General features: G+C 33.8%; 1 protein-coding gene across 1 annotated transcript; it reads left to right on the forward strand.

Annotated features, from left to right (window-relative positions):
- Positions 1 to 147: 147 nt before the first annotated feature.
- On the forward strand, positions 148 to 3,450 carry Hyls1 (Hyls1 centriolar and ciliogenesis associated). Its single transcript, XM_072532199.1, has 3 exons — positions 148 to 340; positions 396 to 881; positions 3,111 to 3,450. Exons 1-3 carry the CDS (start codon positions 244 to 246, stop codon positions 3,317 to 3,319), a joined length of 792 nt encoding a protein of 263 aa, XP_072388300.1. The 5' UTR covers positions 148 to 243; the 3' UTR covers positions 3,320 to 3,450.
- The last annotated feature ends 12,134 nt before the right edge of the window (positions 3,451 to 15,584 follow it).

A 15,584-nucleotide genomic window follows, 5' to 3' on the forward strand; every position in this document is an offset into this window, starting at 1 on the left:
CAAAATTAGTACAAAAAAAATATATATATATCACACAGTTTTAACGGCGATTAACATGTATTTTCTTCATATTTGAACAAAATGTGAAGAAAGATGTGAACTTGGAATATGATTTATATAAACAAGAAGAATACTTAATGACAAATGACAGAATTGCGATTTATGAATTTATAAAACAGAAGACAGACACTAAAATATTTAAAATTAACTAGAAATTAAAAAAAATTATTATTATATATAAAAATGCCCAACTCAATTGATCCTAAAGAAGTCCTAATGTATCTTAACGAATTAGGATATACAAATTTAAGTGCCCAACAATTAAAGGAATTTATTATGGGTGAGTTAAATATTTTTGTAAAATAATTACATATCTACATTCTAACTGCTTTTAGATCTAAAGAAAATAATGAAATACGACCGTAGGAAACGGAAAGTGGAAGCACATTTTGATCCGATAGAAAGCTACAGTCATAGTACTCCTATTTACCCAGTTTACCCAGATATAAAACAAAAACCAAGGAAAACACAAAGCAATGACATTTTTGAAACACTGCACAATCTTCCTACAGAAGCATCAAAAGCAAAAATGGTGAATAAGCGGGCACATCAAATCGAAGTTCACATCACACATGCTAAAAATAAAAATGTGGATCATGAACATTGTGTTCACATAGAAGATAATTCACCAAGCAGTGATGCATTGAGTGTAGGTTTTAATAAAATTGTTGAGAGTACTGAAAAACATTCAAAGGAAAATATACAGACTCAACCTAATAGTAGTGAACCATCTACAACTAAACAGTTAAGGCCAATGTCCAAGCAAAGTGTTAATAGTTCCTCAGTTCCAAGTTCTAAATTAAAAAAAAGTAAAACGGCAGGTACTGAACAAGATTCGATTTTAATAAAGTATTTGTTTGATAGTGATGATGTTTAATTTGATATATAATGCATCTTTATATATATTTTAAATATACTTTTGAGAAGAATTGTTTCTTTACCATTAGTGCAGATAAAGTTTTGCAATACCAGAAGGCACTGGTGTGTTTTTAACAGTAGTTGTGTGTGGCATGTGGTCTTGATATTATTGGCTTTAGAATTTAGCCCATATACCATACTTACTGCTTGTTTTAAATAAAAACCAAAATTTTTACAATTGATTAATTTTGTATACTATATCTAAAGGTGCTCTAATCTTTGTTTTTCTTTCTAATCAAGATATAAAAATTTAAGGCAACCTTGTAATCTACTACAAATTTTAATGACTGACGACATCTCACATGCTTGGCATGTGGGAATATGTTCTTGGTGGAGAAAGGCGATGGAGAGGGACAACTAGAGAGAAATTCTTGTGGAGGCTAGCATCCACGCAGGGTTGTAAAACCAGAATTATGATGATGGTGAGGACATCTCACTTTACAATGCTTTTGAGTCCATATTAGTTTAGTTAGTTAGTTAGTACATGTTAGGTCTCAAACAATACATTGTAAAGGGAGATTTTGGCAGTCATTAAAATTTGTAGAAGATGCTTATGCTATTTGTTGTAAAGTGAGATGCCATAACCACTAACAGTAAATCAAATAATGCATTGTGAAGTAAAATGTTGTAGGTCATTAAAATTTGTAGTCGATTTTAGGGTTTTTTTTTTAAATTCTTATATCTTGCCAATATATTGTTTAGCACAGTCTTTAATATTTCAGTGGGAATTTCAAGTCCTACTGCTTTTCAATCTTTTGAATTTTTAATAGCATAGTTGATGTCTTCTATTGTGATATTTGGTCTTTGATGGTTATTTTGTTCCAGCTTATGAAGTGTCCGCTTATCTTTAAATAACTCTTATGTATTTTCTCCCTTGTTTAATTTTGTCTGGTAGTTAAAATATATGTTTGGCAGCCTTATAATATTGTGAATGTATTTTCTGGTTATTTTTTAAATGTTAATTTTAAAAGTACACCCAATAGGTTGTGGTCTGATCCTGCATATCATCATCATCACTGACTCGATAACCCTTTTTGGGTCTTGGCATGTTCCAGAATTCTTCTCCATTCTGATCTGTTTCATGCTTTTTTTCTCCAGTTTTTTATTTTTAAGGTTGTTATATCATTTTCTATTTGTTCTAATTATCTCAGCTTCGGTCTTCCTCTTGTTCGTTTTCCTACTGGTATTTGTTTAAATATTTTGTTTGATATTTCGCCTTCTTCCATTCTTTCTACATGTCCTATTTTAACGCAGCTGTCCTATTTTAATGAATGTTAATATATTGTTACTAATCCTATCACAGTCCTGTGTGGATTTTTATTAGTATAATCTATTTGATTGCATATAAGACATTTGTATGTGTTGGTGTTTTCCAAGTGTATAATTTTGGCTTTGGGAGTTTGAACCATGTTGTAATAATTGCCTTTCTCATTTCTTGTTTTCCATTCAAAAGGTTCCACACATTCATAAGTTTTAATCATCAATATTATCAGGGAACCTTGTTCTGGATCTTCTTCTCTGACCAATGGGTCTATCAAGAAGTGTTTCTATCTTAATATATTTTATGATATCTGGTTCCTGGTATATTCTATAAAGTTTGAAGTTGTATCATCTTCTCGACACTGCATGGTCATTTACTGATCCATATATTCGCTCTAGTAGTTTTCTTGCAAAATAGGTTAACATGTTTTAATTACTTTTTCTTACAATCTAGGTCTCTGACCCATATATTAGAACTGGGAATATTATTGTTTTGTAGAGTCTAATTTTTGTATTTCTCGATATAATTGTGGATTTAAGGAGGAGATTCGAGCCCAAAATCGCATCTGCTGTTCAAATTCTGTGGTAGTATTAATATTCAGTATTAAGGAGCACTCCCAGTATACAAATTCGTTCAGTGCTTTGGTGAGGTTCTTTTTATAACAAGTTGTTGCTAATTGTAGCAACTTCATATATGTGGTTTATTGTTTTATTGATAAGGCACATTTTTTTTATTTAATTTGTATAGTAGTAGCACCACATATTGGAGAATCTTTTGTTTTAAGAGTTATATGTCCTTATTTGTAGTTCTATGTATGCTGCAAAAAAAGTTATAATATTAGCACTAACATTTTTTTGTATATATTTTGCAGTTCTTAAAAATAAATCCAATATAAAACCCCTACGAAAGTCAGACCCAGTAGCTCTCTATCACCAGTATCAAGAAGAATGGAAAAATATCAAATTTCCAGGAGAAGACAACCACTTGGATTTAAGGTGGGCTGTGAGGGAAAAGCTTATGGACGGACCTCCAATAGAGAAACCTGTTAAGAGAATTAGTAGTAAGAAAAAAGCATTTTAAATATTGGTTAAAGTTGAAAATGAAATATTTTTGTACTTATGTTATGTTTATTATGAAAGTAATAATTCATATTGATGTAAATATATTTTAAGAACAAAATTTCTATGGAAATATAGATAATTTAGGATGTAATACAAGCAATTTACTTTTCCAAGTAATCCCATGTTAAGTTTTATCCTTTTTTCTGACTAAGATTAAGTCTAATAAATTTATGAGAAGAATTTAACATTGGATCTTTCTGATAATCTAAATCAAATGGCAGATATTGATACAGTGTTATGTGATTTCTTGTTTCAACCTTGTCTTCAGAGTCAACTTACAGACCATACCATTAAAATGACAAAAGGTACAAATGAAGTCTTGGAAGTTTGGCATATTCAGCATTAAAATTAAACCAATAAGAAACATGACAGCATCCATTAGTAAATACTGGACATAGAAATAATCAGCTGATTAGCCAAAACTTTTTGGTTTATTGAAATGATTTGGATTTTTCTAGTACTTATTATCTACTACATAATTGTTATGAGGTAAACAAGGCAACAACAAAACAGAATATTGTTATTTTATTATAAAACCAATCCAAATGTGTCGGTAATCCTGTCAGAAGAATCACCAGATTTGCGGGACCTAATATTGGATCAGCTTATCAACCTCTTGTGGCAGGTTCAAAATGGAAAACATTGAACAACAATCCCTAAAAAACAGAGAACAAGAAAATGCTCAGGACATCAATTAACAAGCTTTGTTGTTTTTTCGAAAAAGCATTTGGTAGGGTCCCATGTCTAGAGATATTAATAGTATAACTAACGAAAAATCTATACAATGAAGAGTTAGACAGGGTTGTATTTGATCCCCAGTTTTATTCACTTTATAGTCTATTTAATGTAACTATATGTTTATAAAATAACTAGGGCATTGCTTAATCTAATTAGACATCATTAGTTCAGACAGTATTGAAGACCTTCAGATTCTGCTGAATCGTATCCACGAAGTAGGGGCTGAAATATGGATCAAAATAAATGAAAACAAAACCAAATTTTTACTCTGCAGCTGTAATTTACACCTAAATGTTTAACGCGAAATAAATGGAGTCCCAATACAAAGGCTTAACAAAAATCACATATTTGGGAACTCTCATACATATACAAATTACAATGGCTAAAAACACTTTTTAAAGAATACAAACATTTCTTTGTAATAACCATATGTTTAGCACTAAGACAAAGAATGGTTGCGATCTTTGGTAACTTTGGAATGAAATTAAATGGAATAAATTTGGATACATAGGCAATATTAAAAATTACTTGGACAGCACACATAGCTAACGTATTGAAAAGATTAAAAAAGGATAGATAAAGTTTCTAAATGTTATTAACTTAAAGAAAATATTTCTTTCGGGGTGTATATAACCATGATGATCACTAGCATCGTATAATTCTAATAAGGCACAAAAATGGAAATAAGTGCTGTATATACTCCGAGAGAGCATTTGACAAGATTTAACATCGATAACTTGTGGATTTACTAGAAAGACTTTGATAATCAGTATATTAGAATTTAGACCGTATCGGTTTATTTCGCTTAATATTTTTACTATTCTTCTTAAGGTGTCTACGTAGGCGTCCACCATTCATTGGCTTGTCAGCTGAGGTGCTAGATAGTAGGATTAAATTATTCTATTTCTAGCAGCATTGCAAAGCATTTCCTATTGTGAATTCCTGTTTATTGGCAAATATTATACAGGCATTACATTTCTGCGTCCTAGACTTTTCCCGTTACCTTACAGCTGGCTCTATTATCCTCTATCTTTCTTCCTAGTACTAGCTGCTGAATTTTATCGTTCTCCCAGTATGTACCCTTAATATGCCGTCTTCTTACTTTTTACATTCTTCTTCTTCTGGTTCCTATCCGTTTCGGATGTTGGAAATCATATTGGCAATCATGACCTTGCTCGCTGCGGCTCGAAACAGCTCCGTTGAGGTTTTCTTAAACCATCATCATCATATAACGGGGGTCCTACGGCGATTGCCGCTTCCCACATTTCAGCCTCCATCTTTTCCTATGTCTCCAATCTCCCTCTTCTAAGCCTCTAGATTGCATTGTTTTTGTAATTTCTCTTCTCCAGGAATTTGGTGGTCTTTCCCTTTTCCTTCTTTCTGGCGGAACATACATTAAGGCTTTCTTTGGCCACCGCTCCTCCTCCATTCTCATCACGTGACCATACCATTGTAATTGCCTTCCTTGTATTCTATCTGAAAGAGTATCTCTAATTCCTGTACGGTTTCGTATTTCCTCATTCCTGATTCTTTCCATTCTCGATACTCGACATGACCTTCTAAGATAATCCATTTCCACAACGTCTACTTTATCTCGTTCATTCTTTGTCATCGTCCAACATTCGGCACCATATGTGGTAATTGGTTCTACAATTGCTCTGTATACGCGAAGTTTGGTATGCATCTTTATTTTATTAGACCACAGTAATGAATTCAGTATTCGGATGCATTTTTTCCCTTGGGTTATTCGGTTTTGTACATCTATCTTAACTCTGCCATCTGCTGATATGATGCTTCCTAGATATTTATACTGGTTGCAGCCTTTTATGACTGCGTTTTCAAGCCTCAGATCTGTGGTATTTCCTCCAATTTTTAAATATTCTGTTTTGCTTATGTTTACAGTAAGCCCCCATTTGGCATATTCCTCAAATAATTTTCGATTCATATAATTTATATCTTCCTCATCGGTTGCAACCACCACCTGATCATCTGCAAACAACAATGTATACAGAGTTTATTGTCCCACTTCGATGCCCATAAATTTACATTTATTTCTCCAATTCCTCAATGCTTCTTGGACGTATATTTTAAAGAGTGTCGGTGACAAACAGCATCCTTGCTTTAGGCCTTTAGTGACTTTAAATTCATTTGAGGTTCTGGTTCCAATTTTTACACAACTAACTGCATTTTCGTACAATTTATATATCGCTCGGATATACGTCGAATCCAATCCGGACCTTTTGAGGACCTCAAACATTTTCTTTAACGGGACACTATCATATGCTTTCTCAAGGTCTATAAATACCAAATGGGTCTCTCTACTTCTTTCGACACGCTTTTCAATTATTTGTCGTAGGATAAATATATTATCAAGGCAGGATCTCCCGGTACGAAAGCCGCTTTGTTCTTCAATATCTTGTATCTGTCTTTCTTAAACCATGTTCTTAAATTCCGCAGCCATGATATTCTCCTTCTACCGGGTCCACGCTTACCTTTGACTTTACCTTGCAATATAAACTGCAGCAGGGAGTAACGGTGCTGATTTCTCATAACGTGTCCCAGATATTGCAATTTTATGCGTTTGATCGTAAACACAATCTCTGGTTCCTTCTTTTCATTTTTTCTAGAACTTCCTTGTTCGTGATCCTTGCTGTCCATGATATTCTCAGCATTCTTCTATAAAGCCACATCTCAAATGCTTCAAGTTTTTTAATAGTGGTGTCTGTAAGCGTCCATGCCTCCGCCCCGTACAACAACACAGAGAAAACATAGCATCTCAAATGTCTCATTTTTGTATCTAGGGATATGTTGTGACTTTTGAAGATGGCGCTCATTTTGTTAAAGACCGTTCTTGCCTTTCCTATGCGGCACTTTATTTCCTGTACATTGCTCCACTGTTCGTTATAATAGTTCCCAGGTAGCAATACTGTTTTACTCGCTCTATCTACGTCCCATTAATGTAAAGATGAGCCCCATTTATATTCTCCTTGCTGATAATCATTTGTTTCGTTTTGTGGGTATTAATGTTTAGTCCGTACTGTTGACTGTACTCGTTTATTCTGTCGATTAGCCTCTGAAGTCCCTCTAAACTATCTGCTATCACCATGGTGTCGTCGGCATATCTAACATTGTTTACTCTTTCACCATTTAGAAGGATGCCTTCGTCTATTCCGTAAAGAGCCTCGTTAAAAATTTTCTCTGAGTACATATTAAATATCAACGGCGATAGGATACATCCCTGTCTAACTCCGCGTAGTATTTTTATGTGATCTGTTTCTTCTCCGTTAATTTTCATGTATGCGGTCTGATTCCAGTATAGTTCTGAAATTATTCTGAGGTCTTTGTCATCCAGGTCTGCTTTTTTTAAAATGTTTATCATCTTTTGATGTTGAACTCTGTCAAATGCCTTTTCATAGTCGATCAAGCACGCGTATACGTCGCAGTTAACGTCCCTGCATCTTTGAATCAGTACCTGTACTCCGAAAAGTGCCTCTCTGGTACCCACTGCGTTAATGAAGCCGAACTGTCTGTCCGATATTTGTTCCTCGCACTTCTTATAAATTCTTCCATGGATGACTCTAAGAAATAGTTTCAACATGTGGCTCATTAGGCTGATTGTTCGATATTCTTCGCACTTTTTAGCCCCCTCTATTTTAGGTATCGCTATGAATTCTGATTCTAGCCATTTATCAGGGATTTTACATACCTAATCAAAAAGTTTCCCACCCTGGAAGCCCGCTCTTCTTAATACTTCCTTATTTCTGACTCAGTCCTTCCATGATATTCTAAGCATTTGGTGCAAGCACCACATTTTACAGTTTATTATTAGTTTATATTGGGAATATTAGGAACAAGCAGAATTGCTCATAAAGAGAAAGAAAAAGAAGAAAGGAAACATGACAAGAAAAAATCTACGGACGGATGCCCTAAGGAATACAATGCGGTTTAGGATCATATTCTTTGCGCCTAATCCTAGTAGGTACTGGTGATCACTGCTGTCCTTCACCAGGTTATTTCTATACCATCCCTAGAAACAGGGTTGGCACTTTCGTTAAATTCATGTACCAAATAATATACCTATTCTCCATCTTCATTATCGTTGGGGTCTTTACCCATATCCCTGAGCAAGGGGGCGTGTTATACCCCACGGAACTGGGTCCTTATCTGAATTTAGTCATGTACTAATTCCGACCTACTCAAGCAAGGGATGTGTAGCCCCTTGCCGCGACTTGGATAGGGCAGACAAGAATTACTAGTATGAGCGACAGAGAAGGTGACTGTGTGTCCTATGACCCGGGATAATGGAAATGTATGATTTCATTTCATGTTTACTACAAGCTCTTAATTATTTTTAAATTGAAATGGAACTGAAGTGTGTGTGTTAGAAATCCTCGTCATTTTTTATTCGTTTGCATACATCCGAAATGTCCATTCTCATACATCCGAAATGTCCAAGTCTAACAGGACCAAATCGCAGTTCACAAATTTGACAGGTTGTGGTATGTGAAAGAATGAGTTCTTGTAAGCGGCTGCTATAAAATCGACTACCTCGGATTCTTCTGCATACTCTTATGCACAGCGGCGATGTTTTCGGCAGTTCTTGCGTTTAGTCGACGTACGGCTGTTGGTTAATAGTGTACATACTATCACACTGCGAATAGTCCTCTCGATAGAACAATTATAGCAACCCTAAAATGAACAGTATTTTAATAAAATAATTTTATCATCTTTTCGTGTTTTACACTTTATCAATCCATGGGAATTTGGAAAAACAGACTGAATAAATGACACCAATTTGACAGCTTTAGCTTTAACACTTCAACAATATGGTCACTTCCAACTGTCAGATGTCGGAAGTCACTATTGAAATACCCGTACTTCTATTCATCACGGATTAAAATTTCCTCATTTTACTGGACTAAAGCATATTTTAGTTAATAGTCTGGTTTCAAAACATTAAATTGTTAAACAAGACTTCATTGACCCACAAAATAAAAAACAAGTTCTGCCTTAAGGACGCCGAAATAATTTAATGTACTTAGACAGGCTTATAAATAAAAGTTGTTGCAAAATTCAAACAGATGAAATTGGTTTTGGACTTTTTTTGACGTCAACTTACTCAATAATAACAAAAAATGATCCTCAAAAGCATGCATAGCTAAAGATATGCCATAAATAAATCAACTATCGATATATGCCCGGAGGAAATATTTTTTACATCCTAATTACAGTGGTGTAGTCAATTGTATGGAGTGTACAGATTGAATTTTTTACTTCTTGATTTAAAAAAGTCTAATAAAGTTGTTGAGCAAAATATATGTTACATTATTCTTCATTTAAATGTTTCCATTTTTTTGTCTATTCCTACATTCGGTTGTTTTTTACTACGGTCACATTAACTGCGTTTTCAATAGATAAAAATTGGACGGAGTTAAATTAAAAAAAAAAACGGTCAAATAATAATTAACAGAACTGAACTATTAAGAACAGTGGAAGATGTCTATCAAGAACTATACAGTAGATGGAGCACCGAAACAAAGATATTTTTGATTCTTGTTTTCTGTTGTTTTTCATGAACCCGATTTCGTCTTCTTGTATCTTTGTTATTTTCGTTTTTAGAGCAGTCCATGTTACTTTAACGTCTGTCTGTACCAAGTTCTTTAGCGATTCTATTTCTTTCTGAACCGTGATACTTATTTCATTTTTCTTTTCAGGGTTCTTCAGTCGTGAGGTGTTCATTTTTCTTAACACCTTTTACCTTTTAACTTTAAGAAACCTTTTTAGTCTAAGCTCCATTATAACTGGATTGTTATGGCTATGAATATCAGCTCCAGGGTATGTTTTAGTAGATTTTATGTACCTAGTTCTTGAAGTTCTTATCGAGCAAAATTAAATTAATTTGATTTCTAACAATTTTTTCTTTTCTGTCTGCAGGTGATTTCCAAGTGTATAGCCTTCTAGGATGTTGTTTGAAGAGGGTGTTGGCTACTAACAAGTTGTTCTCTTCGCAGAATTGTAAAAGTCTGTCTCCCCTTTTGTTTCTGATACCGAGACTGTATGTTCCTATGTTGTCTTCTTTAGCACCACGACCAATTTTGGCGTTAAAGTCATCCCTGATCATCGTTATGTCGCCTATTTTTGTCAGGTTTCAGGAATATCATTTAGGTTTCTATGGGTTGTTCTTAATTTCAACGTTGCTAGTCTAATGCCAGAGAGTGTTCAGACCACAGAACTATAGCATTGATGAGCCACACACTAAAAGTATTTTTAAAAATAATTCACAAAAGAATATTTAATAAAATAGAAGAGGACATAAGCGCCACACAGTTTGGATTCAGAGGTGGACTGGGAACACGGGAAGCTTTGTTTGGTCTGAGTGTGTTAATGCAAAGATGTTTGGATGTAAACCAAGACCTCTACGTATGTTTCATAGATTTTTCAAAAATCTCGGGAAAGAGAAATGTGGGACGTAGGAGGATTTCCTGGTTGCGAAATTTAAGGGAGTGGTATGGGTGCAGTTCAATACAGTTGTTCAGAGCTGCCGCCAACAAAGTAAAGATTGCTGTGATGGTAGCCAACCTCCGATAGGAGACGGTACTGCAAGATGAAGAAGAAGCTAGTCTACATTTAGAGGGATGAAGTCTATGACTAACTGCGCAAATTTGTCCGATACTAATATAGTTGCTCCATATTGATGTTTTGGCTCGGTTCCTGCTGAATAACAGATGTATCCATTTTTTGTTTTCCCGAACCAGTCCATCTTACTTCACTTATCAACAAGATGTCTATTTTCATTCTTCTCATCTCTGCTTTAGTGTTTGCAAGTTTCCCGGACATGTATAATCTGCGTATATTCTAGGTTTATTTTTGTCATTTTTATTTTATAATAAAATATAGAAAGAACGTATCTTTCTAGAGTTTTACCACGTGCTGCATTTAAAAGTTGAAGTCGTACTTACCTTTTTGCTTCAGAACACGTGGCCCCTAGGGTTGAATGACTTCAGTTCACCCACAGGCTGATTTTAAGTTAAGTATACATGGACATTTTATGACTAAATTTGTATTAATTTCGACTATTAGAAAGATACGTATTTTTTGTTGACAAATTGTGGTCCATAACCCTTATTTATCAGTTATGAAGTTTTAAGTAATAATTAATTGATTTAAAAATTAATTGTTGTCAATATATGCCCATTTTCAACAATAATTAATAAATACAGTTTTTAAAGCTATGTTTATTATTGTTTATTATTTTATTTTATTGACTATTTTTTTGCTTTATATAGGTAAGCACGTTAATATTAATAGTTTGATTTGAGTATTGATTTATATATTTTTTAACGAATATGAGTCCTTTATAAATCTCTGGATAAGATTTATTGGCGCCCTATTTTATCTCTGCAGTTTCGTAGTATTTAGTATTCCTTGGTTTCTTTTTGGTCAAACTGTTATCTTTTTATTATAATCATACCCACCCCAAATGACGCTGCTGATACTAAGCAACGAGTCCTTCGTATTGTTTTTGTGTATGGTTTTCTTATTACCACCTATCTTTATCTCTATCTCTTTCTCTATGGTGAACTGTTTATCGTTACATATACAGTGTATCAATGCTCTAAGTTTACTTCTCAACTAGGTACGTACTACGTACTTTAATAAATAGCGTACAGGATGAGGTACCAAAAAGAATATTACATGCATGGGCAGCATGTGGCATCTTAGAAACGTATTTAAAGACAAGTTTATTGACGTTTCAGTCTCCACTTCTCAAAATACAAACACAACTAAAACAAATTTTGTTTTGGTTACTTGGTGAAAAATTCTTCTAATAATTTAATTTTATCTGACTCAATCATATTGACAATTCAGATATATATATATATATATATATATATATATATATATATATATATATATTATAGATACATTTTAAAGTAGATGCCTCTAAAATGATATTGCCAATACTGCTGAGTTGCATTCCTGGAACGACGCATCTATAGCGAAAAGTCATCGATCAGTGTGTTCTATCAGTAATTAAGTATGGTACGAAAACACTGTCGCTAATAAAAAACAATGCCTTAAAACTAAGAATAACACAAAGAAAGATGGAGCGTTCAATGAGTGGAGTAACAGTAAAAGATCGGCAACGAAGACCAACGAAACAGAACCAGAGTTACAGAGTTACAGATTTTGTGGAGAGAGTTTGCAGATTGAAATGGAGACGAGCTGCCCACGTGGCGGGGATGAAGGATGGAAGGTGGACACGAAAGTTAACGGAGTGGAGATCAAGAACAGATAAATAAAACAGAGGAAGGCCATCTACACATGGTAAGATAATGCGAAAAGTGACGAAAAATTAGATCCATACTGCACAAAACCGTGCACTCTGGATACAAACAGGGAAAGCTATGTCCAGCAGTGGACTTAAAATCATCTCATGGTGACATACATATGAGATCCAAGAGTGTCCAATGCATCCCGAAAATGTCACTGTTCGGTGTTGCTTTTGTGCTGGAAGCGTCATCGGTCCATAATTCTTTAAGAACGACATTGGCCAGGCAAAAAATTTCTTTGAGATCTCACGTCCACTTTGTTTTCTGTAAATTTAATGATAGGGGGCTCTTAATTATAATAATCACGGTAATAAGTTTTATTTGTTTTGCTTATTTTTAGAATTACTTAAAGAAACCAAAGGTTATTAGATAATATTATAATTTTCTTTGATTTAAATTATGTAAATGTCCCCAGAGCCTGCTCTGCCTGTTTGGCGAGGTGAACGAACCTCTTCGTCCAAAAAATCCAGCGGAACTTAAAAATATCCGATTTGTTGTTGTCAGTAGGTTAGTGGACCAACGTTTACATACTTTGTCTATTCAGTTCCTTGGGCTCAGGCGAGTGACTCTGAGTAATGTTGATATAAATGATATGGGTACATACAGTTTCTATATAATTATAGGTGCAGGTAGGTAGATGAATGGATATCACCGTGATGTTGTATGGGTGTATTAAGGCATCGAAAAAATTATCTGAAAGTACATCTACCTATTTAGAGAACGTGTATATGTATATACAGTAGAGGTGTAGAGATGGGTCGTTCGACAAATGCACTGATTCACACACCATACGTTGGCATTAAACCATTTAAAATCTGCCCCTTCCGAAAATATCCATGGCAAGAACAAGAAATAAAGTAGACAGTCAGTTTTGAACAAAATTATATAAAAAAAAATTAATAAAATTCGTTTGTTCAATTAAGACTTTATAGAAATAGTAAAATATAAAGAAAAAATGAACAATATTTATTAACGTTGAAAAGGAGACACGCCAGCGCATCTCCCTGTCGCAGCCCAACATGCGTTTCAAATGCCGGTGATTGTTTGCCCTGTATTTCGACTTTTCAAACAACTTTACGCATTGTAGCCATAACCAATCTTATCAGTTTTTCGGGGATGTGGTATTCGTCCATCGCTTCATACAATTTATTTCTTAGGGCACTATCATAGGCCGATTTAAAATCTACGAAAAGATGGTATGTGTCGATATTAAATTCATTGGTTTTTTCCAGTATTTGCCTTAGCACAAAGATCTGGTCTGTTATTGATCGACCAGGCCTAAAACCACTTTGATATTCGCCAAGAAGCTCCTCTGAATATGCACTAAGGCGACCATAGAAAATACTCGAAAATATTTTGTGTGCTGTATTAGGGAGGGTTATTCCCATATAGTTTCTACATTCCAATTGATCACCTTTTTTGTGTAGCGGCAAACGATCCCAATACACCACTCTTCCGGGATTTGTTTCTCATTCCAGGCTCTCAGTATGATTTTATATATATATATATATATATATATATATATATATATATATATATATATATATATATATATATATGATTAGTCAGAGTAGCACCTCCACATTTAATGAGTTCCGCTGGTATACCATCACTTCTTGGAGATTTATTATTTTTTAGGTGTTTTATTGCATCCCGTACTTCTTGAATTGATGGAGGCCCCAATGGTGTATTGCTGCTTCCTCCTGGGGGTGGTTAATTAGGATCTTCTACTTCGATAGTAAGTAGTTCTTTATAGTGTTTCACCCACCTTTTTAATACTTTTGTTTTGTATTGAGTATATTCCCCTCCTTGTCCTTACCTAGTCCGATCCTTGGTTTAAATTCTTTTCTTGCATTATTTAGATTTTTACAGAATTTTCTTGTTTGATTGTCCTTTTTTAATGCCTCCAGTTCTTCCAATATTCTATTTTCATAAGTTCGCTTTTTTCTCCGATGGATGTACTTCTCTTCTCCTCTGAGATTTTTATATTTTTATTCTTTTTCTTGGGTTCTTCTTTGCTTAATCAGTTTAAATGCATTGTTCTTTCTTCTTGTAATGTCCTCGCATCATAATATTTCAGTCTGACGGATACTATAATCCGTTGAGTAATCTACGATTTCCCTGAGGGTTTCCCTCTAAAATTGTAAATATATACATATATATATATATATATATATATATATATATATATATATATATATATATATATATATATATACAATTAAATTTCAGCTTCCAGTTTCCAGTTTAATCGGTATGAATTAACTAGAAAAATTTTAGTAGAAAACACTCAATTCCGAGTAATGAAAAATTGGTCAGATGTGGAGAATAATGCCAATTTTACTCTTAACTCTATTGCAGAACAAGTAGAAAATAATGAGAGTTCATACCAATCACCTAACATTCTGAAAGATGATTTATTATTAGGCAACATAAGCTGCCTAATGCATACGTCATCCTCTTAAACATGACCTTCAACAACACCAGTAATTTACATCTTTTACATCCAATATTAAATTAAATCAATAATTAAATCAAATCAAATTAAATTAAATCAAAAAATAAATTAATTAAATAATTATAGAAAAATTTTTAAATCCCAACACCTGGATTACTGTTATCATTTTAACATCATCAAAGTTTTTTAATCTTTTGGCTGTAGTAATATAATGTTTAACTAACACTGTTTCATGGTTCACTGACATTTTGTTTTTGACACCGCTCATGAGTATTTCATCAATCAGTTGCCAACCGTAGTCCGTTTGAAGAGGTTTACTCTCCGGACACTGGAACTCACTTAAGCATGGGTGTATGTTACCTGAAGTAAAATCTAATTAAAATATTAAACATCACATAATATTATAAACATCATGTACAATCTTTGGTAACATTTTTCAATTTAAAGGGTTTTTACCCAAATATTTTGGTGGCTCAGGCATGTTAACCTGTAAGTATAACCATTTTATTGTTTTTAACCTTAGTCAAAATTTTAAACCACGTTTGCTGTAATTAAATGGTTTATACTTATTTTAGGCATTTTAAACCTGATGATGGAACAGTTGTTCCGAAAACGTTCGTGCTTGTAATGTTGCCCTTTTAAGGGTTTTTATAAAATAAAATATACCCACATACAAAGACTAACCTCTTTTGATT

This window comes from Diabrotica undecimpunctata, chromosome 5, assembly GCF_040954645.1.
Source record: "Diabrotica undecimpunctata isolate CICGRU chromosome 5, icDiaUnde3, whole genome shotgun sequence".
In the NCBI taxonomy this organism is placed as follows: domain Eukaryota; kingdom Metazoa; phylum Arthropoda; class Insecta; order Coleoptera; family Chrysomelidae; genus Diabrotica; species Diabrotica undecimpunctata.

What these genes read in the sequence shown, in the direction of transcription:
- Hyls1 (XM_072532199.1), top strand. Translation starts at nt 244, where the DNA reads ATGCCCAACTCAATTGATCCTAAAGAAGTCCTAATGTATCTTAACGAA. An exon ending in ATTAAAGGAATTTATTATGG is followed by an intron (nt 341 to 395) that starts GTGAGTTAAATA and finishes AACTGCTTTTAG; the next exon opens with ATCTAAAGAAAATAATGAAA. An exon ending in AAAAAAAAGTAAAACGGCAG is followed by an intron (nt 882 to 3,110) that starts GTACTGAACAAG and finishes TATATTTTGCAG; the next exon opens with TTCTTAAAAATAAATCCAAT.